Source organism: Mus musculus, chromosome 12, assembly GCF_000001635.26.
Source record: "Mus musculus strain C57BL/6J chromosome 12, GRCm38.p6 C57BL/6J".
NCBI lineage: Eukaryota > Metazoa > Chordata > Mammalia > Rodentia > Muridae > Mus > Mus musculus.
Genome location: NC_000078.6, coordinates 79147222 through 79174061, shown reverse-complemented (window position 1 = coordinate 79174061; position 26840 = coordinate 79147222). Strand labels below are relative to the sequence as shown.

The following is a 26840-nucleotide window of genomic DNA, read 5'->3' as shown; positions in this document are numbered from 1 at the left end:
AGACCAATCATCAAATCATTTTCTACTTACGTGACACCGACCAAAGGTCACTGTTTCCACATCTCTCGGTCTTGGCAGGAGCTCCTTTTTATATCTATTTCTGCGACAGAAAGATAAGACTTGGGGTTGAAGAAATGTCACAGTTCTTTGGATCACACACAACTCTTAACAGCATGGCAGGCAGCCCACCTGTAACTCCAGCTCCAAAAGACCCAACACCCTCTTCTGGGCTCCACAGGCAGGGCACTTGCCCTCACATGTGTTCATACATATTCAAGTATAAATTTTTTAATTTTATGTTTTTTGGGCATGGTTTCTCTATATGGTCTGGCTGTCCTGCAATGTGCTCTGTAGACCAGGCTGGCCTCGAACTCAGTGATCCATCTGCCTCTGTCTTCCAAGTGCTAGGATTAAAATTGAACAACAACACTCTTGAACTACCTTTTAATTTTATAAGAAAAATATTAAGACTTCGCACCACTGCTAACAACATCAGACTTTGTCATCCCTGCACACTGCGTTTTGTTTTTATTTTTTCATTGAATTTAACGGTTGGTGGATTCAAGCTTGTAAAACCCAGGGCTTCAAAGACAAAAATCACCAGGAACCCACTCCCACACACACCTTAGAAGATGGACTATAGGATTTGCTTATGCTAGATAAGTGTTGTACCCCTCGGTAACACCCTTTTATATATATATATATATATATATATATATATATATATATATATATATATATATATATATATTTCCATGTATAAATATTGAATCACCACGAAAACTTTTGTGAGTGGGCCCTTTGTTGGAAACCCTGCCAACAGTATACACAGGGGTTTATATCTATGGAAGGACAGAAAGGACTTCGTAATTGTTGATATATTTCACATAAGGGCAGATAAGATGGGTCTGTCTTCCACACCAAATCATACATTACCCAAGGGCAGAGACAAAATTACTTTGATCAATATATAACTTTGGTTTATCAAAATGTCTATTCTTAACATGTTGTGAATGAGAACCCGGGGCAGCCTAATGGTCTGGACTGGTTCAGCCGCTAAAAGCTGTGGGTATTCTGGGATCACACTGCCCATTTTCCGGTTCTGAAAACATGTGACCCTGGCCACTTAATCTCTCCACTTTTATTAGAGTTATACCATCCGAGGGTAGGCAGGCCTCTGCTCATCTATCTAGGGCTGAGACTGAACATTTAGACGGGATATGAAGTCAGGTGGCAGAAGGAACTGCGATGACAGCGAGGGGCGTGTGCTAGCCAGTCTGCGCAACACCGCTGGCACTCCGGGCCCTCCCTGCACGGCCGTCCTCCCTCACTTAACTACAATTCCCAGTATGCACTGCAGGACCGGCGGGCCCGGATGAGGCGGCCGAGGCGCCAGTCCCGCGGGCTCCCTCGGGCCCTTCCCTTTGGTACCTCCTCTGTGCCCACTGTTTGTCTCCAGGTCGGAGCCACCGGCTCGTCTTGGCGCGAGACCGCGCCCCTGTAGTAGCTGAGTGTCGTCCCCGCCCCGGCTTCTTGTCAGGCTTTGGCGCCCGGCGCCCGTGCAGTGACAAGCAGGGGGAGGGCGTCCGGCTCCGAGGACCCCGGAAGCGCCTGATTCCGGGAGGCCGAGGTGCGGCTGCAGTGATGGCTTCGGGGCTGGGCAGCTGATTGCTGAGGTGGGAGTGGGCCCAGCGCCCGGTGGCCGCAGCTCACGCGCAACCTGCGCCATGGCCGCCTCCGCCGCCTCCTCCGAGCATTTCGAGAAGCTGCACGAGATCTTCCGCGGCCTCCTTGAAGACTTACAAGGGGTGCCGGAGCGGCTGCTGGGGACCGCGGGGACAGGTGAGGCGGGGGCGGGACCAGGCCGGGAGGACTCCGCAGGGTGCAGGATCCCAAACACCGACCCGGGGCTCCCCGCTTCCCCTTTGGGCACGCCCCCTGCTGCTGTCGGGCCCCGGACGCCCAGGGTGTGCTGCCTCTTGTGGTGACTGGGGGCGTGCAAAGGGATAGACATTAGGATGTCCTCTCCTAGCGAGCCTTTAGTTATCTTCCTCTCCCAGTAGCATAGGGCATTCTTCAATCTGTGCTCCTGTGACAAAACAAAAAACAAAAACAAAAAACAAAAAAAACCCTTAATTTGGAGTTGGGCATGTAGGAGTTTGGCATTTTGGTAGGCAATGAAATTTTAAAAATAGTTGTAACCATGGAGATTAGCTTATATGTGAGACAGTGGCGGGAGGTGAGGGGAGGAAGACAGCTACATTGGAGAGGAACCGGAAGTCTCACATTTAGACTTTTTTGACGTACTAGGGTAAATCCTTAAGGAACATAAGCAGCGGAGTAATGTGGATTTCATTTTAGAAGCAAGGCGGCGGATAGCTGGATAGAGGATGTGAGAATGGCTATAAGAGACTGTGTTAGGAGCTTCTATGACAGTTGACTGGGTAAGCATGCGAATCTGGAGAGTGAGCATTAAATCCAACAGGTGGTGCCGAGATTTATGAGACTGGTGGATGTGAGGAGGAAGATTGAGAAGGGGCCGTGTCTTCTCACGTGATCAGTTGAATGAATGAACTTAAATAAGAGGCGCATACTCGTTTGAGCTGGAGATGAGAATGTCTACCTGTGCATTAAAGATAACAGTGTATGACAAAATATTTTTCTGCCATTCAAGAGATTGCCAGTGGTGAACACTTTTAATCCCAGCACTTGGGAGGTAGAAACAGAATCTCAGTGAGTTCAAGGCCAGCCTGGTTTTACACAGCAACACAGAGTTCCAGACCAGCTAGATTCTTCTATCTTGAGACTCTATCAAAAATTAAAAAAAAAAAAAAAAAAAAAGGAAGGAAGGAAAGAAAAGAGTTCTAGAGTCAGATTATCTAAGTTACATACACCTTTTATTAGCTATGTGACTTTGCAAGTTATTTTAACCAAACTAGTTTCCACTATAAAGTAAAACGTAGCATCTGACTTCATGGAGTTTTTGTGGGGAGTAAATGAGATATGTAAAGCTATTAAAAACACCGTCTGGCAACAGTAAGAGCTACCAGCTATTATTAATATGTGTTTGTTGTTTTATTTAGAAATATTAGCTCTCTACACAGTTATTCTTAGGATGCTCTTTTTGCTTGCTTGTTTTTGTTTTTTTGGGTTTGTGTTTGTTTTTCAAGACAGGGTTTCTCTGTGTAGTCTTGGCTGTCCTGGAACTCTCTCTGTAGACTAGGCTGGCCTCAAACCACCTGCCTCTGCCTCCCAAGTGCTGGGATTAAAGGCTTGTATTGCCATTGCCCAGCCTCAGAACACTATTTTCTAATGTACTCATCACTTTGCATATTTATGATACAGTGTATTGTTTTTGTGTTACTAGGAAAGTAGTTTGGAATTGTAGTCTGTGAATCAGCCCATCAACACCATCTGGGAACTTGAGAACTGCACATGCTCAGGCCCCATTCTGACTCACAGAATCCAAAGCTTACGGCAAGCAGTCTGCCTTAACTACACTCGAGGGATTTCTAGTGCTGGCTTAAGTTTGAGAGCCAGTGAACTGGAAATGAAATAGTATTTTTGTTTGTTGTTTGTTTGTTTGATCGTTTAGCATGTGTCCTAAACTCCCTGGAACAGTACACAGCACATCCTAGGTATCTGACAAATATTTACTAGATATGTTTGGGGTGGTGGTGCATACCTTTAGTAGCACTTAGGAGGCAGAGGCAGGGAATCTCCATGAGTTCAAGGCCAGCCTAGAGTACACAGTGAGACCCTTTCTCAAATAAACTACATATTGTATTTGTTAAATTATTGTAAAAATCAATTTTTGGTTGTTAAAGGTCTTAGAAGGTCTATGAGGTCTTAGAAGAAAGTACCTGGGTATTGAAGCAGAATAATTTCTCTTTTTTTTTTTTTTCACATTTTCATTACTCTTCATATTGATGTATATACATTGGTTAAAACAACCAGAGTGAAAGAGATACTTATTTCCCCAAAGTATAGTCTGTATTCTCATGGCCCTTGAAGGGTAGCTGCCACCATGTATCCTAATTTAGGAGGGTTTTGTGGCAGTAACAGTTTTACCATGTATGGTAAGTATTAGCCTAATTATAGCATTCATCACCTACAGCTGTAATTTCTTATCTTGGCTTTGCATCATCTGAAGAGGTTTCTCTAAAGCCTCAGAAGGGATGGAATTTTGTCATCTGATTAATATGTTAAGTGCTAATAGTTATTGTTTCAGGTTTTGGTTTTCTGGTACTTGGAGACATTTGTCCTTGTGATAAAATTATTGACAGTTTTCCATTTTAATTTGCTTGAAGTCCAGTATCGATACCTGAGACCTCAGTTTTGTTTGTTGTGTGTATACATGTAGAGCTCAGAGGACAGTTTATGCTTTCTTGTTTTACTGCATGGGTCCTGGGGATTAAACAGATTATCAGGCTGCAGCAAACACCTTTACCTGGTAAGTCATCTATCCGGCCCTAAGATGCTGTCTCTTTAGAGCTAGGAAAGAAACAGAAGTGCCATGCAGGGCAGGCTGGTAAACACAAATCACTCACAGGTTACAGAAGTTCCATTACTTCCCACCCTGTATACTCTGCTGAATTGTGTTTTGCTCCAGGTCTATGCATTTACTTTGAGAATCAATGGTAGTGCCTAATATTTGAAAGTTCACTGTGTCTGGTGCTTGCTAAGTGCCCTCTGGAGTCAGCATTACTGCATTGCACTTACAGTCTCCCTGTCTAATGCATTAATATTCCATAAGAAGAGGGTTGTCAACATTAATGGTACATTACTTTGAGATCCTATGGCCTTAGGGAGGGCACTTGTCCAGGTTAGTTTCTTTTCTTTTTTCCTTTTCTTTTAGATTTATTTATTTATTTTATATCTAGTAGTACACTGTCACTGTCTTCAGACACACCAGAAGAGAGCATCTCGTCCCATTACAGATGGTTGTGAGCCACCATGTGGTTTTTGGCAATTGAAGTCAGGACCTCTGAAATAGCAGTCATTGCTCTTAACCCCTGAGCCATCTCTCCAGCCCCTTAGGTTCTAGTTTCTACAGCTGTAAAATGAGGTTGATAATTTCTGAGAACTATCCCAGCTCTAATGCTGATTGATATGTGAGACTGAAGCATCAAAAACAGCTAGTGACTCCTCAGTTCAGTAGAGACAAGCCTCTTTTGATTCTGAATATTTGCTTTTCTAACATCTATTTTCCTAGATGTTTTTCAGCCCTATGGGCTTTGATGGAGGTCTAGGGGCAGCACCAGCTGGCCTAAGTCATGGTGGGGGGTGTTAGGTCCTTCCAGCTTCACGAGATCAATTCTTGACTACCTTGCTATGAATGTCACTGATCCCTGGGTAGTGCAGCTTGACAGAGCCCTTTTGGGAATCACAGAAGCATCAAAGACACTCAATTTGAAAATGTCCCCGATGGTAGTTTGGAACTTCTTTATGGCTTTGTCCTTGGACATAAACCACGTACAATTCACAGAATGATTCATAGAATGAGTTGCCTGCACATGCCTGTGGCCTTTTTTGGTATGACTTGTTTCTTCTTCCCCCCTTTTTTTTTTGGTCATGTTGGAGCCAAGACTGGAAAGAGCCCTTTCTAGGTTCTTAGGTTTTTCCTTTGTTTTAAATCTAGGAGTCCATAAAAGAGCTCAAAGGTGAAGTTCTGTTTTGAAAGGTAATAAATAAAGGTGACACAGGAAAGTTGATGAAAGCAGTTCCCATCTACCTCCCCCACCACTTTCACTGACACTCTTTTCTTGAATTGTTCTAGAAGTTGCCTCTTTGAGTGTAGGTAAAAAATGACACTGCTGTAGAAAAATCTGAGCTAGGAAAAGGGACACTGCCTAGCTTAGATCAGGAAGAGGGTGTACTTGAGTTTGGATATATGCTGGTTGTAGGAGTAGTGACAGTCAGCTCTGGTGGAAGTAGCTATTCTTGACTGCAAGTGTTCTTTTTCCATTCTTGGTGACTAAGAGCACAGCCCCTCAGGAAGGGGGACAGATGCTTTGCTGTCCGTCTCAGTACATCACAGATAGCGCAGATGTGTACCATTAATTAAACTTTTTCTCTTTTTAATTAATGGGTCCTTGGGTCTTGTTTGTTTGTGGTTTGTTGTTTGTTTTGTGTTGTGTTGTAAGTAGTATGAAGAGTGCCTTGTGTATGTCCAGGGAGTATCAGACAGGTGGGTAGACATAGTAAGTAGTGAGTTGGAAGGTGGTGGCAAGAGCGTCAGAAGATCAGGGTCATCCTTGGCTACCTAGGCAGTGCTGAGTTTTAGCTACATGAGACCCTGTCTCAAAAGAGAAAATGAATTTTAAAACTATTGTAAGCAGTGGTAACTTTGTAATAAGTAAATTATGTGTAGATTTCCACATGTAGATCATTCAGGTGAATGTTTTTGTTTGTTTTTGAAGCAAGGTCTCACTGTGTAGCTCTGGCTATCCTAGAACTCACTAGACCAGGCTGGCCTCACGCGCAAGGATTAAGATGCCCACCTCTGCATAGGATTAAAGATGTGAGCTACCACACCCAGGGGATGCATCCATTTTTAAAAAATCAAATTTTTCACAAATAAAGCTGACTGCTGCTTGTCAGATGTGAAGGAATGATCGGCTTCCTTGTTTTACAGCCAAGAAATGAAAATTTCCCATGCTTGCTTTCATGTCAAGGAAGGTTCAGCACTGATGCCTAAACCTAACCCCCTGACCAACCAGGGCTCTTCCCTCTACAAAGGTTTACCAGGTGTCATTTTTACTCTTAAACATTCTCACTTTATCCGTGTATTCTTGTAAAAATATATGTGTCTAATACAGATAGCTTTAAAGGAAATTTTATTTTAAGTGAAAATCTTCATATTATAAATGATCAAAAGAAACATAGTAAAGATGAAATAATATTTATTTAGATATTATTGCTTTGAAACTGGGGCTTTTTCTCTTACTATACTGCTAAAAGGGAAGATCAGTAACTTCTATTAAAGACAAAACCAGCCAATAATGACTGTACACATTATAATTCTAGCATTTGGGAAACTAAGGCAGGACGACTGCAAATTTGAAGGCAGCCTGGCCCACATAGTGAGCCTACTTAAACAAACAAACAAGCAAGTGCAGCAGTTTAGATGACATGGGAAGGACCGAAAGAAAAATGACAGTCTCATGGACAAGTCGTTATCCCTGCCGCCATAGGGGAGAGAGATATCACACTAGTGAGCAGACGACGTGAATATTGAGTTTGTTTTGCACAACAGTGGTGATTCCAGAATCACTGTGGAGACTGTGTTGATAGACATTCACATTGATGAGAGAGCGCCGGTCCTCCACGAGGTTGGGGAGGAAAAACAGTTACAAATGATTGTTAATTTAAACCTGTAGTAGGGATGTTGTTGGCGTTAGAACCAAATAATTGTTATGCTGGGCTTTGTCCTCAGCAATAGTATTTCCCTGGGTACGAAATGCCAACACAGTAGGCACCCTTCAGGCACAGTGAAAGCAAGTCTCCAAATATAGCTAGGCCTCTAGGGGTAGTTAAGTGTTACTACCCCAAATCAGGGGAAAATGGGAAGGTTATCCTAAGCAGAGGGAATGCCTCTACAAATGTACAGAAGCAGTAATAAGTGTTTGAAATGCACCTGTCTTTTCTAGAAGAGAAGAAGAAGCTGGTCAGAGATTTTGATGAAAAGCAACAGGAAGCAAATGAAACGGTGAGGACAGGGAGCAAGTACTTGTTTCTTGTACTTGGTTTTGGTCTTTTCTAGAAATACTATGGCTTCATAACAGGTAACCTTTTCCTGTCTTCTGACCTTGATTTTGACTGTTTCTAAGTCACTTTTAGGTTCTCTTTTGTTATTGTGATGAAACATTCAGACAAAAGCAGCTTAAGGAAGAAAGGATTTGTTCTGGCTCACAGTTCATGTGGTAGAGAAGTCAAAGCAGTAGGAACTTGAAGCAGTTGATCACATCACAGAGAGTGATGGTGAATGCATGCTACTGCTTAGCTCCCTGTCTCCACTCTATCCCAGATCCTAGGTAGGGGATGGTGCTACCCACAGTGGGGAGGCCTTTGGATTTTTGAGTGATACAGTCAAGATAATCCCCCAGAGACTAACCTAGGCTAACAGGTGTGTCCAGAAGTTTGTCTTCCTAGGTGATTCTAGATCCTATCAAGTTAACAGCACTAACCATTGCACTTATTAAATGAGGCTAACTTGTGGGAATGGGTGTTGAGCTGGCTTAACAACACAAATAGGTAAAGTTTGAAGATTTCTGAAGTACAAGCCTTTGCTGACACATTCCGAGTATGAGTAGTAGGGGCATTCCCGTACCTTTGCTGAAGCTGCCCACTGAGATCAGTTACTGACCTTGGTTAAACTTACTGACACAGAAGATATATAATTCACGGAGCATGCATCTATGTACATGCTCTTATTTGCATTGTTAGGTATAGAGCCTAGGTCTTTATGCATGCTTGCTACCACTGGTGCATTCATCAAATACTTGTGTTTGTTGTGAAAGTGCATGTGTCTTGTGTGGCTGCACATGCATGTGATCTCCTTCTTCAAATTCCATCCACCTTGCCTTTTCTTTCTCTTTAGTCTTTAAAACCGGTTTTGTCATTGCCCTGGAACTTGCCAGCCAGCACTGGGACTATAAGCACACGCTGCCATCCCCAGTGTTATCTGCATGGTTCTGGACATTGAATTTAGGTCCTCACATTTGCAGGGCAAGCACCTTCCTGTCTCTCCAGCCCACCACATGCTTTCGTGAGTGAATGTCTGCTAGAAACTATGTCAGGCACTTCAAGTGGATGTGGCGTTTGTGGCCTCTGCCACAAAAACATACTTGTTATTTTGGATACCTATGCCCAGGTTAGGGGAAAAAAAGGCTGTCTACTTATCCCTTTTGGCTTTCCTAGTTGGCAGAGATGGAGGAAGAACTACGATATGCACCCCTGACTTTCCGTAACCCCATGATGTCTAAGCTGAGAAACTACCGGAAGGACCTTGCTAAACTCCACCGTGAGGTGAGAAGTACACCTCTGACAGCCGCTCCTGGAGGCCGAGGAGACCTGAAGTATGGCACGTATACCTTGGAGAACGAGCATTTGGTAAGTGTTAGCTGCTCCTTCCTTACGGGCCTGTGGTACAAGAACTAGAGGGTTTATGTTGTCAATGTATATTGAAGTCTCGGGTTTCTGTTTTCTTACTCTTGGCCTCTTTCCTGCCTCTAGTTGCCATTCTCCACTCTACTTGCTGCTTTTAAACTCCAATCTGTCTAACTATGTGCCTAGAATTCTTTGTGAGCTTAGATAGACAGGTAGATAGGTAAACAGACAGACAGAGCAGTACTTTGTCTCTCCCAAACCTAGAAACTGTTCCAAGCTAGACTCTGTATTTTGACCTGTTGGTCGAATTCATTTTCTTCTTGGGCTTTTCTTTTTTTCATATACATTTTAGAATCATTTTCTTGGGTATACTCTCAACATTCAGTTGGATTTTAAGTGTTTGTTTTGTTTTTGAGATAGAGTCTGGTATTCTCAAGTAACTATCCCATCACAACCTCCCAAGCAGCTGCTGCTCAGTTAGATTTCTAATTCATCACAGTATTTTTTACAAGATTAATCCAAGCTTTCTGTTAGCTTAATATATCAAGATGGCCCTGAACCTGGCAGAGAAACACAGAGTACTTCTCAGTAGGGCCATTCTGACACCTTGTCTTGTAAAATCAGCCAGACTGCTTCTAAGTCAAATGATTCTGACATAATATTGGGCTTCAAGAACCCATATCTTGAAACCATCTGGAGAAGCTGACTAGTTAAAGGAATAAAATAAAAAAACTTCCAAAGTTTAATTTAGTGTGCTGTATTTGGATTATAGTCCACAAAGAGCAAAGTTCACATAGAATTTGTAAAAGGAATGGAAAGGGACCCAGCACTGCAAAATTAATATCTATAGAAGGGCTAGCAGGAAAACTGTAAATGCTATGTCAGGATGTATTTTTATTAGAGTGTGAGAAACAATGTTCTACTGACTTAACATTGCTGAAGTTTAAGCACATCTTTTGGAGAGGAATGTAAAACATTGGCATGGAGACAGATGGCAGCAAAGGTAAGAGGCTGGGAACCCCAGAGTCATGGGGCAGGCCTGGGAAGCCATACAGTGAGGAGATGGAGGAGTTCAAAATGAGGCTTCCGTCAGTGCTGCATCCCTTGGAGGCCCCATAGACCTCTCTGACAAGCTCCGTAGCTTCTATCTCAAAACACAAAACACAAGACTTGGTGCTCACAGTGATTGGACTTAGAGACTTAGAGAATGGAGAGGGTCAAGCAGCTGCAAACGGTCATTATCCAAGTCAGAGTCTGTGTCAGCTGCAATCCTCCTCAGATGGCAGCCAGACCAGCACATTTTGTGTGGCAGCATAGGCAAGCACTCATTGCCAAGGTCACAGGCATTGATGGGTTGCTGGATGCCTTGTATGGCAAGGTGCTGACTGAAGAACAATGCCAGACACTTTGTGCAGAGACCACCAATCAAAGCAAGATAAGGGAGCTTTTCAGCTTTGCTCCAGCCTAGAACCTGACCTACAAATACTTCAAGTTCCTGGGGTATGCACAGCCCTACTTGGTAGCTGATCTGCAGCAGATCTGAAGTATCTTCCCTAGCAGTGGCCCCTACATTAGTTCCTGGCTTCTTAGACACAATTTTTGAAGAGAAAACAAAACAATTTTGAAATGGATGCATGTGAGTACACCAGTGAAGGAAGGCTGAAAAGGGCAAATAGAATTTGTTAAAACAGATATTATAAAAAAAATCACTCTGGTAATTTTTTTTTCTAACTTCCCCCTCAAAAAAAGAGTATTGAAAAGTCCAAACATTTACTTTAAATTTATTAATTTCAAAACATGTAAGTCAACTTGAAAGAGGATTGTCACCATGATGCCAATACTGGCCTCAAATACCCCGTAGAGCTGCTGACTCAGCAGCCCGAGTCCATAGTATAGATAACACCTATACCTTCAGTAGGATTATCCCATGTCTATCTGAGGCTGATTTATGTAGCTAAACATGTGTGCCTTTAGTGGGACTATCCCATGTCTTTCCAAGGTTGATTTATGTGATGTTATCTTTTCTTGCTCTATTTTATGTGCGTAGGTGTCTACCTCCATGTTCACCATGTGCATGCAGTTCTCACAGAGGCTAGGTGAGGCTACTGATCCCTGAAACTGCAGTTACATATGGTTGTGAACCAGTACGTGGGTGCTGGGAATTAAACCCATGTTCTCTGAACGACAGCCAGTGCTAATCCCGGAGCCATCGCTCCAGCCTCTCTTTATTACATTATTTATTTTGTATGTATACATAAGCACGTGTGTGGAAGTCAGAGGACCACATGCAGGAGTTCCCATAACTGAACTCAGGTCTTCAGGCTTGGCACTGAACCATCTCACCAGCACCATTTTAGCTGCACTGAACCTCACTCTATTGACCAGGCTGCCCTCAGAGCCATCCTCCCACATCTGCCTCCTAGATGTTAAGATTGCAGGCGTGCACCACACACGATGGGATTTATTTGATCCTCAGTGGTTTCTTCACTTACTCGTCTGTATGCTATTTGTAAAGTAGACATTCTTATTTTAAGAATCTAATTTAAGAAAAAATTTGAGAGAGTATATAGTCCTTGAACTCCCTATTGTGCATCAGGCTAGCCTTGAACTCACAAAGATCCTTTTGCCCCTGCCTCTCTTGTGAGTGCTGGAATTAAAGGTGTGCACCACTGTTCCAGCCCAAGAGGCTAATTTTCTCTTCTCTTTTTTCTTTCTTTTTTTGATACAGGATTTCTCTATGTAACCCTGACTGTCCTGGAACTCAGATCTGCCTGCCTCTGCCTCCTGAGTGCTTGGATTAAGAATCTTAATTGTTGATGACATCTTATGCCATTTGCCACCTGCTCTGTAGTAAGTTCTGTGAGCTGAGCCCCTCTTGATTATGTGTGCTACCCCATCTCTGCCCATCTTTATTGATTCTGGCCAGACGTGGGCTGCTTTTGTAGTCGTGCTGCATTTAGGATTAAAGAGAAAAAAACTTCAGTGAAGATTTAGAGTTCTTGGGAAGTTAGGGAAGCTTGCTTGAGGTCCAGATTCCCCTTCTCTGTGAGCAAGTCACCAGCGTGATCACTTGAGAGTGCTGTTTGGCATGAGGTGATGTTCTTTTTTGGTGGTATTGGTGGAGTTCACAAACAGATTGTAGCCATAGAACTTTTTTCAAGAATGTATCAATGTCTCTAGCTTTTAGTGACTTCTATGCTGAGAAAGAATACCTTATTTATGGTCTATAAATCTTCAGGACCAGTCAAATGGGAATCTTGAGGGAACTAATTATTTTCTAGAGTTCTGGGGAGTTAGTTGTTTACTTGTGGCCCTATGAAAGGCTAGCCAGGCATGACGACACACATTTACGGTTCCAGCACTTGGATGTTGAGCCAGGAGGGTCATGATGAGTTTGAAGCCAGCTTCAATTACAGTGAGACTGTCTCAAAAAACAAAAATGAATAAATATTTGAAAAAGTTTTAACTTTTAAAGTCACAAGCTTAATCAGGTCATTTTTGCACACACTACCACCTTCTCAAGTCTGGATGCTGACTGAAGTTGCTAGTAACCAATTACAAGTTTATAATGGATTTTAACTGGTCTACAGGAAAAATGCTCCGATTTTTTTCAATCTATTTTCAGAAGTATAACAGGAAGTGGGATGTACCTGCTTTAGTCTAGGACCTTGAAGAGGATCTTATGGTTCATTAGAATCTTTGATTCAATTTTAAAAAGCACAGCTAACCAACTCTTCATACCCACTGCAGCTGAATACCCAGTCAGCTTTGGATTGAAAATATTTTTTAAAAGTATTATATTTATCCAGGCATGGTGGCACCTAGCTTTTCATCCTTGCACTTGGAAGGCAGAGACAGATGGATCTCAGTGAGTTGAAGCCAGGCTGGTCTACATAGTAAGTTCAAGGTTTGCCAGGACTACACAGTAGAACTCTGTCTCAAAAAAAAAAAAAAAAAAAAAAAATTCCAGTTTTGAGGGATCCAATACCTTCTCCTGGCATCCATGGGCACCCTGGTGCACATGTACACATGCATAAATAAATCTTTAAGAATGTTTTTATTTGATGAGCATCTATTGATGATTTTCTTGTCATGATTCTCTTGAACAATATTTACATAATATTTACCTTTTCTCAGGTATAAGTAATCTAAAGATGATTTAATGAATTGGGAGGAGAGAGAGAGAAAGAGAGAGAGATGTTATATGTAGATACTTATACATAGGACTTCAGTAGAGTGCCCTAAAATCAGTTTCCTGCAGAAAGAAAGGAAAAACTGTAGTGAAAGAAGAAAGTCACAAGGAATGTATTGACAAAAAATTCTTAATAATGGAAGTAGCCTAAAACTTTTCTTCCTTACTCCTGTCAGAATCGACTACAGTCTCAAAGAGCATTACTCCTACAAGGCACTGAAAGCCTGAACCGGGCTACCCAAAGCATTGAGCGTTCTCATCGGATTGCCACAGAAACTGATCAAATTGGTACAGAAATCATAGAAGAGTTGGGGGAGCAACGAGACCAGTTGGAACGTACTAAGAGCAGAGTAAGTCTGGGCAATGTGTAAAATCGGAGGGTCCTTCATACCCAGATGTCGTACTAAAGCCAGACACTACAGCAGTTCTGAATTCTGGAAATAACTCTTTTATTCTCTCTCTGGGAATAACAGCCCCCTCCCCTTTTCACAATTTTTAAATTGCTGGGCTAAAAGATTCCCCATTAGAATTAATACAGAGCCAAAGGAGATGGATTAGTCGATAAAGTCAGTACAGATGTCCATGCATTTGCAACCCCAGAGTTTGGGGGTAAGGATTAGAAAAAGTTGGATTTTTGGAGCTTGCTGGCCAGCCCAGTGTATTGAGAGGTCCTTTAAGGTGGTGTAGCCAGTTTTTGTGGGTTCTTCTACCCTTCCCCACCCTCTCAACCCCCAACACAAGATAGGAGAGGAAAAAGGAAAGAGAGGAAAGGGGGTGATGTTATTGTTAGGCTACTTCCTGCTGACTAGGAGTATAGAGCTTCTTGTGTCAAGTTTGATCTTCAAGATTTCTAATTTCTTCTCATCTCTTTGTGCTTAACTGCTTGAGAAACCATGACCAACCACCAACAGCAACAATCAATCCATCTTGTTTCTTGGGACTCTAGCATTTATATACCCTCTGAAAAGTCCCCAGAATTCCAAACATCACACAGTCACAGAAACTATATGCTGCTGGCAAAATCACACCCCTGCACGAGGCAAATCAAAGTCAGCTGCTATGGACAATCTGAAGTAGCCCCATATCTTATACCTGGGATTAAAACAAAAACATATTCTTATATCTCTGTGGGGTTTTTTTCCTAAGATTTATTTTTATTTTATGTGCATTGGTGTTTTGACTACATGTATGTATGTGTGAGGGCACCAGATGCCCTGGAACTAGAGCTATAGATAGTTGTGAGCTGCCATGTGGGTGCTGGGAATTAAACCTGAGTCCTCTGGAAGAGCAGCCAGTGCTCTTAACCACTGAGCCATCTCTCCAGCCCCTATTTCTGTGTTTTAAAGAAAGATAATAATGCCAAAATTGCCTACAGTGTGGAGAGCAGTCAAGGAAGGTACCCTCCATACCCACACAGATGTGCACATACAACAGACATAAACACACAAAAATACGTAGATGTGTCTATAATATTTGTGAGTTGAATCTTGCTATTTAGATCTGACTGCTGGCCTGGAACTCAGTGATCCTCCTGCCTCTGCCTACTGGGATTAAGGTTGTGTGCCACCATGCTGGGCCGCAAAGCAATAATGATTTATACTATTTCATGTCTCGCTTTATTCATGAAAAGAGAATGTGAAAACACCAGTAAGGATTCAGTGAAAGGAGATTTTAATTTCAGGTCTAACAGCATATTTTTCTATTCTTAAAAAAAAAAAAAATTGTGTGTGTAGGTTTTTTGCCTGTATATATATCTCTGTATCACATGGTCCTGGTGCCTAAGGAAGCCAGAGACATCAGATTTCCTGGGACTGGAGTTATGCTTGTAAACTGCCATACCCATCCCGGCAATAAACTCAGGTCCTCTGGACAAGCAGCAAGTGCCTTTTTTTCTTTTTCTTTTATTTTTTTCTTTTGGTTTCCTGAGACAGGGTTTCTCTGTGTATCCCTGGCTGTCCTGGAACTCACTTTGTAGACCAGGCTGGCCTCAAACTCAGAAATCTGCCTGCCTCTGCCTCCCAAGTGCTGGGATTAAAGGCATGCAACACCACTGCCCAGCACAGCAGCAAGTGGTTTTATGTGTTGGGTCACCTCTCCAGCTCTGTTTTCCTATTCATGACAGCTCACAACCATGTCTCCAGTTCCAGGGGATTCGATGCCCTCTTTTGACTTCTGAGGACACCACATATCCATGCGGTGCACATACATACATTCAAGCAAACACTCATACACATAAAAGTAAACCCTTAAAAACACAAGCAAATACCAACTCAGGAGGCTCTCCAAGTATTTAAGTGATAAGATTCAAATCATAGGTTGCCCTGCAGTCACTGGCCCAGCATAGGTAAAACCTTATAGCCTATATGGCAGTCAGAAAGGCTTGGTTTTAAAACTGTGGCACTATTCTCCTCCCCGCCTCCCTTTTTTTTTTTTTTTTTTTTGTTCTTTTCCTGAGGCTGGGTCTCATGTAGCTCTGGCTGTCCTGGAACTCTCTGTAGACCAGGCTGGCTTCAACTTGCCAAGCCTGTTTCTGGGATTAAAAGTGTGCGCCACCATGCTACCATGCCTGTCGCTTTCCTATCTGAATAGCCAAGGTGAAGGATTAGTGACCTCACAGCCGCCCATGCCTATAGGAACAATGAGATATAGTGCTTCCCTCCTTAATGAGCACCCAAACACCTTGACTTTTCTAGGTTCCTTTACTTATACTTAATAGCTTAGATATAAGCTATTAAATTCATTTGATTCTTTGTGTCTTAACAAAGACCTTTTTAATGCCCATGTTCAAGTTCTATAGATTTTTTTTTTTTGGAAAGGATTAGGAGATGACCTATTATTTTCTCTTCCAGCTGGTAAATACAAATGAAAATTTGAGCAAAAGCCGGAAGATTCTTCGCTCAATGTCCAGAAAGTAAGTTTCAAAAACCCCCACAAATTCTTGACATTTAATGTATTTCAACTAAGAAAGCTTAAACCAGTGACTTAACAAATGTCCTGGTAAATCACCTTGGTGCTCCCCAAGCCCTGCTCCCTGCCCCGAAGTCACTCAACAGCAAAGGACAACATAGTCTGTATGTTACATATCTCAGGAGATTGGTAAATTCATAGATTGTTCCAACATAAATAGTGGGAAACCTGTCTGCTGAACAATGTCAGTCCCAGTTTCTCTCTCTTAGAGGGGACCTAAGGAACCAATAGAGCTTTTCTGCTCCCGGGAACATGTTTATGAACACCCGGTGTGGGAGCACGGATAGTACTTAGTTCTTGCCTTTTATGGCAGGCCTTTTTTGGGAGTCCTGTCTTGTTAGCAAGAAGTATTTTAAAAGAACAAAAACAAGCTAGCGGGAGGTAAAAGCGGTTGTGGCATGAGCCTGACGATTGATAGGAGAGCGCCATCCCCAAAGCTGTCCTCTGACTGCCACAAGTGAACTGTGTAGGATGCACATACCTGTGTTCACTAATTTTAAAAAAACTAAACAAAAAAACCAACCTTGAGGTAACTCCTAACTGTAGTTAAAAAAAAAAAAAGGCCGAAGGGAGATGGTGCCATTTGGGCTAAGCTGGGTACCTAGTGTGGCGTGTCCTTGGTGCATGTGAGCTAACAAGAGCTTCAGAAATCCATTCATAGAACAAGCAGTGGGAGAAGATTTCCCCCAAACACTAATAATTCCTTAAAGTAAGGAGAAACGAGATGATAACCTGAAGTAAACTTTTTGGCGAGTGACTGTTGAGGTAGTAGAGCAGAGGGAGAAATAGGGAAGAGTAAGAAGGGAGAAGTTTACAAGACACTGAAAAGCAGATCTCAAGGCCACTAGTTCCTCATCCTACAAGCAGGACCCGGCCGTGAGCTTAATCGACTTTGACACTAAAGAGTGCACCCGTAGCGTATGTATGGCTGGTAGGACCATATTTAAAACAGCAGGACAAGTAGAGGAATTTTTAGAGTCAAGAAGTCATTACGTTTTAGTGTTATATTCCTGTTTCCCACATTTTTGTGATGTAGTCAGTGTTGTCCCTCACTTAAGCCAAGAGCACCATGAATTGTCACTGTCCAAAGGACAGTGCTTTCTGCTGTGTGGCTGTGTAGCCAAACTCAAACTCCATCTACCTCACTGTGTCTAGCATTAGAAACAGCTAGAAATAAGATTGCCCAGACTCATGTCTACTTACTCTGCTTGTCTTTGTAGAGTGATAACCAACAAGTTGCTGCTCTCCGTCATCATCTTGCTGGAGCTAGCCATCCTGGTCGGTCTGGTGTATTACAAATTCTTTCGACACCATTGAACTTCTGTAGGGAAAGCCTTGTGGACCAGCATCTTACTCTGAATGAATGGTTTTACATAGGAATATGTGTTGCTGCTGTGGGCTAACAGTTCAAGAATGTATTGTCTTGTCAGACTATGGGAGGGAGGGCAATGGAAAACCTCGAAAATGTGAAGGAACAGCAACAAGACCAGTATGATATACTAAGGTAATAAATGTTGTTTATGACTCCTTCAAACTTACATGTATAACATTAATAGCTTGTAAACTTCAAAAACAACAAAAAATACATTTACAGTAATAGTGTTGGTGACCAAAATAGAGAAGGGAGTTTTACAGTTGTGAGAGTGCACAGATGTTCTCATTAAGGCAATATTGATCCAGACAGCCATTTCATATCTGTCCCTTCGAATGCCTTGCAACTCTGTAATGCTGTTGTGAAAGGTGCCAGAGTACAGTATTTCCTAAATTCTCACACATTCTTCATTTTCTGATTCGTGTGGTGAACTAGGAGTAGGAAGGTGGTCATAGACAATGTGTCCTCCTTCTCTTGTCTGACCAAAACTTGAAGCAATCACATCCACTGCTAGTCTGGCTGTTGCCTTGGCCTCTTCCTCAGAAGTGGCCAAATGAGGATTGACTTCAACAAGATCCAGAGCTGACAGCAACCCTGGAACAATAAAAGGTAAAAGACGTTAGAACATGCCCTGGCTGCCACTTTCAGTGAGGGTTGTTCCACCTCATAAAAACAAGTCATTTTCCAATATAAAATGACCACAATCAGAAAGCCCTCTGCAGTCTGGAAAGGTGGCTCTGTAGGTGAAGTGCCTCAGCCAAGCCTGATTAGCCGAGTTTGAACCTTGGGCCCCATGTGAGATTGAGAGAGCCAGGCCAGCAAGTTGTCCACTGATTTCCACATGTACTCCCCACTCCACAAACAGGGACACAAAAGTAACTTCAACAACAAAACACCCAGGCAGTAGTAGCACAGGCTTTTAATCCCAGCACTCAGGAGGCAAAGGCGGGCGGATCTCTGCGTTCAAGGCCAGTCTGGTCTACAGAGTGAGTTCTAGGATAGCCAGGACTACACAGAGAAATTGTGTCTCGAAAAACCAACCAACCAAAAACAAACTAGAAAACGTGAGAGGCTTACAAGACGCAATAGTAAGAACACTTGCTCCTCTGACTGAGGACCCAGGCACCCACAGGGTGGCTCACAAGTGTCTCTTACTCTTAATCCCAAAAGATCCAACACCCACCTTGGATTTCCATGGGCACCAACCAGGTGTGCATGTCCATATATGTAAAAACCCGTGTACACATACAGACATTTTAAGAAAGCCCGTTGTGTCTCATCCTCTTGACTACATGTTTAAGTTAAGATAACTGTGCTAGTGCAGAGCAATTATAAAATCCTACCCCTGTTCCAACTCCTGTCATAGGTAAGCACTGGTGTCAGGATTGTAGGCCCCTTGTCTGTTTGGGAGTTTTATTGGTCCTTTTACCTCACACCTAGGACTGTGGATTGAACCAGGGTCTTTATGCACACTAAGCATGTACTTTACCACTGAGCTGCATCCTAGCCCACCAGTACTTGTTTTATCCTTTTGTGTAAGGGGTGTGTGTGTGTGTGTGTGTGTGTGTGTGTGTGTACACCTGCCACCATGTGCATGTGGAGGGCAGAAGGCAACCTTGGATGTTGGCCTTCATTCCTGCTTTGAGGCAGGTCTCAAACATGCCAGGATAGCTGGCCCTCAAGTTTCTGTGGATTCTCCTGTCTCCATCTTACCAAACAGGATTACTGGTGTGCGCTATCTCTGCAGATCCAAACTCAAGTCTTCATGTCTGTGCAGCAATTGCTTCACCAAACACTTACTTAGCCATCTCCCTAATTTCACCATCAGTATCTCTTGAGGTGCCACGACATGACCAGAAGTATAGCTATTGCTGTAAACTATTTTTTTATTTTGAGACAAGGTCTGCTATGTATCCCAGGCTAGCTTCAAACCATCAGTCTGCCTGCCTCAGCCTCCTGAATGGCATTTACTCCCACAGCTAGCCCAAACTTCCATGACTGAGTTCTAAGAGCAGATTCCACATATGACATAGCTGGCTTTTCCAGCCATATGTTGACTGTTTCAATCCTGATTTCAGTCACTTAATCTGAGGGTTTGAGTTCGTGCCCAAGTCCTCAGCACTGGTCCTTTGTTTGGGGTAGGCTGAAGGAAAGAACTTAATCTACAGCTGCCTTCCACTTCGATCCCTCCTTATCTGGCCTACTTCCCGAGATTCCTAACACTTACTCTGGGTTAATCTACCCTTTAAAGAGTGATCTGAATAAACTAAAATTAAATATCACAAGTATTTAAGAATATTTAGGCTGACTATAAAGTATATATATATATATAAGGTATATTCTAATACCTAATGGTTCATTTATATTACACTATGGTACATGACAAACTCTCCAGTGTTTCTTACAATCTTAGTGATGCATAGTTGAGTGTATTATATAAAATTACAGTAACTAAGGATGTTAACATTTCATTGTCATCATTTCCTGCCCAGGAACCTGTGTCCCTAGTGAGTTGAGTCTTTTTTTCTTTTTTTATGGTTTTTCAAGACAGGGTTTCTCTGTATAGCCCTGGCTGTCCTGGAACTCACTTTGTAGACCAGGCTGGCCTCGAACTCAGAAATCCGCCTGCCTCTGACTCCCGAGTGTTGGGATTAAAGGCGTGCGCCACCAAGCCCAGCTTGTGAGTTGTGTCTTATTCCCAATGGTTGAACCTAGTATCTCTAGCATATCCTAAGTAGGAATCAGGAGGGTTTGCACCATCAAAAATATATATTGCCTATGTTTCCAGACTATTGCCATCCTACAGGTTAGTTTAAGCAAATTGCTATCTTTGTTGACAATGTCAGCAAAACAAGGAAACACAGACACACAACTGCTTGCAAAGTTTATTAATCCCTCTTGAATGAAGTAACAGAAATGTTTTAAGTTCACTGTTAACTGAAAGACCGTTGCAATATTTATGTTTGCAGGTCTAAGTCTGTCTTCCTACAGTCAGATTTAATAGGCCGGTCTCCCCTAAGGTTCTAGCAGACTATAAGGACCCAATCCCCATTTCTTTTCCATCTAGGTAAGGGTTCCTTACATGACTGGTGGTGGCTCAGAGGGTAAATGCTTCTGCCACTAATCAGACAACCCGAGTTCTATTTTCAGACCGACGAGTAGAAGAGAGGCCACTAACTACAAGTTGTCTTCTACATACATACTCACATAATAAATACTTTCTAAAGGGTCTCTTGTCTGTTGTGAGGTGTGCACCTTTAATCCCACCACTTTGGAGGCAGAGACACAGATCTCTGAGTTAAAGGCTAGCCTGGTCTAAGTGAGACCCTGCCTAAAAACAAAAAACAATTCCTTGTAGGTCTTGGCCTTTGAAATCTTGGAGTTTTTGCTCTGTCTCCTAGTTTCATGAAATTGTTAAGGTTATATCATGTGATAGTTGCTCTTGATAATCTAGAATTCACCTCAGTCATGACCTTAGTGACCTTCATCAGCCATTTCTCTAACAGTATCCTTTTAAAGTTACCAACAAGCTCCAGTAGAAGGCTTATCTCTGATTTAAAAAGAAAAAAAAGATACTGTCTTCAAGATGGAGTCTGGGGAGATAGCTCAACAGTCGAGTGCTTGTCTAAGCATGAGGACCTGAGCTCAAACCATAGAACCTTTATGCAACTCCAGTGTTAGGGAGGCTGAACTCAGAGCTCACTGTCTAGCGGACTTGCCCAGTCATTGAGTTCCATACAAGTAAGAGATCGGGATGACTGGCACCTGAGAAATGACAGTTGAGGTTGACTGTATTTAAAAAAAAAAAATCTTTTCAAGAAATGTTCTTAAAATCTGGACATGGCGGTGCATGTCTGTACGCTCAGCACCTGGAAGATAAGCAGGATTCGGAGTCCCAAGTCATCCCCTCCTCAACTACATGAGTTTCAAGTCAGTCTTAACTACATGAGACCCTGTCTCAAAAAAGAAAAAAGGATTTGAGACAAGCTTAAGCTGAACTCCAAATAATTTCCAACTGCTGGTGAACCAGCAAACCCCTTACAACTAGAGGAAGCAAGCTACTTGGCTTGTTTTCTTAATCTGCCTTTAGGCAGTGTAGACACAGGAAATGTGTGTTGGACATTCTGTTCCATATACTAAATCTATTGAGTGTGTTAGTGACATAATTACCTGCATGGTATTAGCATACTTTGGTACAGTCCCGATCCAAAGATGCCTCTAAATATCTGTCTATATCCTTTATTAACCATATGATTCTGGGCTATAAAAGTTTAACCAAAAACAGAGTGACAAAAGATCCCCAGCAGAAAGAGATTTCAGCATGTTTATATAGTGAATAGGCTGAAGACCTGGCTACATACCTGTATTATGTATTTCTTCAGTAATATACACTCCTTCTCTGTAGGTTAATCCCCCTACAACAGGGGTTCCTGTGGCTGGAGCCAGTTTAGGGTCAAATGCATCAATGTCAAAACTCAGGTGGATTGGCCTCTGCCTTCTGAAAAGGAAAAGAATGAGAGACTATGTTATGCTTGCAGTCTTCATTCTGTGACTACAACTTGATTTTGTTCTTATTCTGGTGCTCTGCTGATTCAGTGCATTTCTAGATTTCTACCCCTAGAAGTGACGGAGATTGGCATATTAACTTCTTACATAGTACTTTAAGATACTGCCATTTGTTCTGCCTGCTTCAGAAAACCTCCAGTGCATTTTTCTGGGTTTCGAAGGGTATTAATGCCTCCCGGGAATGCTTCACTTCTATCATTAATTAAGTTAGCTTCATTAGGTTATAATTGTTGAATGAACATAATCCAGTTTAAAGTCTGCGAGATTATATTCCAATTCCAACTTGAGTGCAGGTATCCCATGACTAAAACCAAACATCAGCATCCTAGTAGCAAACAACTAATGTCTTGGCAGCTTAGAGAATGATGAGACAGCAGTTCTGATATTGACCACCCAAAAGAGAAGCCCCATTGTTGGGAAAATGAGTCTGACTACCATGTGTTTTTATGCTTAATACAGAACTCAGATGAAGCAGTAATGAAGTTAGGAAGAACAGGACCACTGGAGCAGTGATGAAGGCTTCTCATCAAAAGTCACGAAATCGAAAACAAATTTATGAGAAGCAGGATGGGCCACTGACTTTACCCCTCCCAAATCTAGAAGAATATGATTTATGATTGATCCTATGCCTTTCTAAACGATTTGAAAATACATAGACATGTTTTGCTTTTACTTGAGAAGTAGAATTCCTATGCCCAAGGTATGGGCTTAAGTGTGCTGCTGCTCTCCCAGGGTCTGCCCCGCCTCCTCCTGAGACCTAGAAATAGACATAATAGACGCTTATGTCATTTCTTACTTGCCAATCAGCCGATCAAATGTCTGTTCCATCACCTTCTGGATCCCAAGTCGATCAATCTCTCTCATGGAAAAATACTGGATGTCATAATTCTTTAAAATAAAACTGGCAAGATAAAAGGGAAGACTCTAGTTTTAAAAGCTTTTAATGTATATTTAGGGACTCTTGCCTTTAGATTGACCTAAAACAGGCAGGACAGGCCCAAAGCTTACCCCTTCTGCATCAACTTACTGTTCAGGAGGCTCCACATCTCTCAGGCCAATGTACACAATATTTGGGGGAGAGAGGCAAGGTTTGATCCAGGAAAATCCTGGCAGTTGTGGTACCTGTGAAGAGAGGGACGAAGCAGATCAGTCAGAAATCCTAACTCTCACTAAGATGTGCTCCCAAGAATGTGCTGTCACTTTCGTGTCCACTATGTTGAGGTGACACAGGACACCTGAGCTAGGAGGGAAACTGTCCAGTGAGATGATTTAGAAGGGCAGCTGCAAAACAATGCAGATTTCCTGAGAATGTAAAAGCATCTCTTCTAAGGTAGCCCTGGTTTCTCATTAACTACCTAAGTAGCAGGAAGATGCTGGGTAGGTGGCCTTTCCCACCCCTTTGTTCGGTACAGGTTGAGTCTTTAATCTGTCTTGGCTTAGAGCTTTGGCTTCTTGCTGAGCAGAGAGTCCTGTCTGTCTAACAAAGACTTCCTTGGCTTTTGAAGAGATCAGAAGAAATTTTACCCGAAGGTAATAAGCACAGTGGCACTTAGACTCTAAATCAGTGTGTTTAGAGTGTGGCCTCCACCTAAGTCCTTGGGCTATGGAAATACCCACTCCTACTTTCTCACCTACTACTACAAACTTAAAATTTCCTAAACAATTATGTACCCAACAGAGAACAGAGACCTAGCATCTAATTGACTGCCCAGTCCTTAGTAATGTACATAAAAGTGAGTTAGGTAAGTCACATTCAGCCCATCCTTTGTTCAAATCTCAAAGCCCCAGGATAACCATGCAAGCCTTTTCATTTGGGCCTGCTTACCTTGTCTTGTAGTTCTTTGATGAGAAAGGAAAGTGGCTGTCCATGTATATTTCCAGATACAGTGGTGAGAGGTGTATTAATGTCCGCATGAGCATCAACCCAGATGACACAGAGATCTGGGCGGTGCCGGGCGTGACCGATAATGGTACCTATTGCCAGGCTGCAAAAAACAAATGTAATAATCTTCAAGGCCCTCTACTTGGCAAACATGCTCAGTAACAGATAATCTCAGCCAACACTGCTTATACTCTGTCCCCAGGGCAAAGTCAGGGTCTAGCCTGAGGCTGGGTTACAGTGAGACAAAAGTCCCTTAATTGTACTTCCCAAAGATTAACGCTTAAGTGAATTAGACAGGAGAAAGGAAAAACTTTAAAGAGTCAGTGCTCCAGTGCCAGGGGACCCAACACCTTCTGGCCTCTCAGAACACTGTTCTCATGGTGTACAGACATGTGTGCAGGCAGAACACACATACACATAAAATAAAATTCAAAGTTAGGGGGGAAAAGCAGTGGTGGTGACTGGCTGTCCCTGCCGTGTGACACATGTCACAGCAGTTCCATGTTAATTTGTCCATTAGCACTAGCCCAGAAAAGGAGCTCAGATATTAACATTTGTCCAGTGAATGAAATTTAGTTGAGCAATGGGATCTTGTCTGTAACAACTTGAAGAAATGCTGCCTAATCTTTTTAATTCTAACTTCCGAGGAATCTGGTACATTAGAGGGGTTTTGCTGTTTGGTGGCAGTAAAGTCTTGCATGTTGCCTAGCCTGGTGTCGACAGAGCTCGGGCAGTCCTCCCAGTTCACCTTTGAAGGTAGCTGCGGACACAGGTGTGCACCACTCCATCGAACTTACATTAACTTTCTAAAGATAAATTAGGAAGCAGACTTGCAGTTGTAACTACATGACCCACCATTTGCCTTAGTATGTGTGAGGCCCTGAGTTTAATTCCCAGCACAACACACACAATCAGAAAGCTGTAAAAGCTTGTATGTAACACTGCTGAAAACCCGAAAAGGGGTGCTGTTAGGAATCAAAGTTACAAGGCAACCCCTACTGAGCTGAAGTATACCAGTGAATTAAACAGTCATTCAAATTAGGCAGGCATTTCTTCCCTCCTTGCTATAACAGCCACAGTCTTAGTTTTGAACTGGAAATAGTTAAGTAACCTGGTTGCAGTATGTGTGTGTGTGTGTGTGTGTGTGTGTATGTACACACATATATATATACATATGTATATACACACATACACATATATATGTATATGTATATGTGTATATATATATATATATATATATATATATATATATATATATATATATATATATATATATGTAGGCAAAAAGAAAAACTAAAGGCTCTGGCTGTCACACTTCATAGATGAGGCAGAGATGGGAGGCAAGAGACCTGCTACCCTCTCCTCTGGTTGATTCCATTGAGTGGCCAGTCATCTCTAGAGAACCTGAGTTCCTTTCCTTCCTGAATTTCTACTCCTAATGAGGAATCTACTTGCTTCTGAAGCTGGAGCAAAGGTTTAACTTCTGATAGTTATCTAGAAAGTTCTCTGAGCACTTCAGGGGAAATTGCTAGGCTGAGTCAAAAAGAAAAGCCAAGTGGATTTGAATGCCAGCTCTCCTCCTTCCTGGGGTTAGGCCTTGAACAAGCCATTTAACCTCTGTCCCTCAGAGCTTCTAGCAATAAATGAGATAAAACTGTATCTCCTTCAGGACATCGTTAGGATTAATTAACTGAAAGTATCAATAAGGGTTCACTACTGCTGCAATGCCTCATTCCACTTCACTGTTTAGCTTACACCAAACTCCCTGGTGGAATCTGGCTACACTAGCCCAGACCTCTCCCTCTGAAATTCTATAGTAGTCAGTATTTTTCAGTCTTTAATTTTACATGTACTTATTTTACAGTAGATCTCAGTTGAGCATTCTCTCATACTTTGAAAAAATAATTCACTAAGAAAGACTTAAACGACTGACCATGTCCATATTAGAGAGAAAAATGTGTTCACAAGCCAAGGAAGGATTGCTAACAAATGAATTAGCAGAAATGCTAAGGAAAGCATGCAAATTCAGTCTATGGATAGATGGATCCTACCAGTTCTCCAACACAGCCAGATGAACGTCTTAAGAACCTTGCTTAGTCTACCCCTGCGCTTGCTGGGTTGAGTGTGCATAGTCTCTTCTGTGCTGTGTTTTCCTCCACGTAAGGACACTGAAATAAAGAAGCTAATTACTAAGCCCAAAGCTTACCTGTGGTCTCCTCCCATGGTGACACAGCTGTAGCCACCTGACACAGCTCTACTAACCACTTCAGCCAGTTCCTGGTTGGCAAGGCCCACTGAACGAGGATACACAACCAGATTATTGTAGGGATCATCTTGTGGGACATTAGTAAAACTCAAGTCTCCAAAGTCTTTTAGGTGGCATCCTGCAACAGATGGAGAACAACAGAATGAACCATTTGTGCCATTCCAACGTCTACTGGCCTGGGCTACAAGTAATTACCTGGGACAAAGTGGTGACACGTCATACTCATTTTGTCCGACCACAGTTCCACATGTCACCTGCTAGCAAGGTAAGCCCTTTTATGAACACCATTTTCCAGAAGCTTCACGTTGGACATGAAATCCAGAGATATTATTAACCTAAGAATCACCAAATAGGTAGCAAGCACTTTATAATCTCAAAATTATAAAGTGGAATTAGAATAAAAAACTCATTAGGATATAAAGTAATTAAGTGGTTTTCAGGGCAAAAATACATGTGTAGAAATTCTCATGGCCCTCATTTGATC

At 42.3% G+C, this 26840-nt stretch overlaps 2 protein-coding genes and 1 long non-coding RNA gene across 5 annotated transcripts in view; 2 read left to right on the top strand and 1 right to left on the bottom strand.

Annotated features, from left to right (window-relative positions):
• Positions 1-1376: 1376 nt before the first annotated feature.
• Vti1b (vesicle transport through interaction with t-SNAREs 1B) lies at positions 1377-18045 on the top strand. Of its 3 annotated transcripts, XM_011244143.2 has the most exons (7): positions 1377-1842; positions 2362-2444; positions 7653-7711; positions 8923-9114; positions 13480-13653; positions 16153-16214; positions 17491-17808. In XM_011244143.2, exons 4-7 carry the CDS (start codon positions 8932-8934, stop codon positions 17585-17587), a joined length of 516 nt encoding a protein of 171 aa, XP_011242445.1. In that variant the 5' UTR covers positions 1377-1842; positions 2362-2444; positions 7653-7711; positions 8923-8931; the 3' UTR covers positions 17588-17808. The 3 variants fall into 3 exon arrangements, with proteins under 3 accessions (XP_011242445.1, NP_058080.2, NP_001351303.1); NM_016800.3 differs by lacking the exon at positions 2362-2444 and having other exon boundaries at positions 1604-1842; positions 17491-18045; NM_001364374.1 differs by lacking the exons at positions 2362-2444; positions 7653-7711 and having other exon boundaries at positions 1604-1842; positions 17491-18045.
• Arg2 (arginase type II) overlaps positions 17761-26840 on the bottom strand; it is a 25514-nt gene continuing 16434 nt past the window's right edge. The window contains exons 3-8 of the mRNA NM_009705.3: positions 26297-26474; positions 24034-24193; positions 23236-23330; positions 23005-23109; positions 22004-22140; positions 17761-18236 (exon numbers count right to left, since the gene is read on the bottom strand). Coding sequence (NP_033835.1) covers positions 18031-18236; positions 22004-22140; positions 23005-23109; positions 23236-23330; positions 24034-24193; positions 26297-26474 — 881 coding nt within the window. The 3' untranslated portion in view covers positions 17761-18030. The remainder of the gene's footprint in view (positions 18237-22003; positions 22141-23004; positions 23110-23235; positions 23331-24033; positions 24194-26296; positions 26475-26840) is intronic.
• The window catches only part of Gm40462, an 8547-nt gene continuing 7092 nt past the window's right edge, over positions 25386-26840 (top strand). Inside the window, exon 1 of the long non-coding RNA XR_872845.3 lies at positions 25386-26621. This is a non-coding gene — a long non-coding RNA (predicted gene, 40462). The remainder of the gene's footprint in view (positions 26622-26840) is intronic.

What these genes read in the sequence shown, in the direction of transcription:
- Vti1b (NM_016800.3), top strand. Translation starts at nt 1,728, where the DNA reads ATGGCCGCCTCCGCCGCCTCCTCCGAGCATTTCGAGAAGCTGCACGAG. An exon ending in GCTGGGGACCGCGGGGACAG is followed by an intron (nt 1,843 to 7,652) that starts GTGAGGCGGGGG and finishes TGTCTTTTCTAG; the next exon opens with AAGAGAAGAAGAAGCTGGTC. An exon ending in CCTTGGAGAACGAGCATTTG is followed by an intron (nt 9,115 to 13,479) that starts GTAAGTGTTAGC and finishes TACTCCTGTCAG; the next exon opens with AATCGACTACAGTCTCAAAG.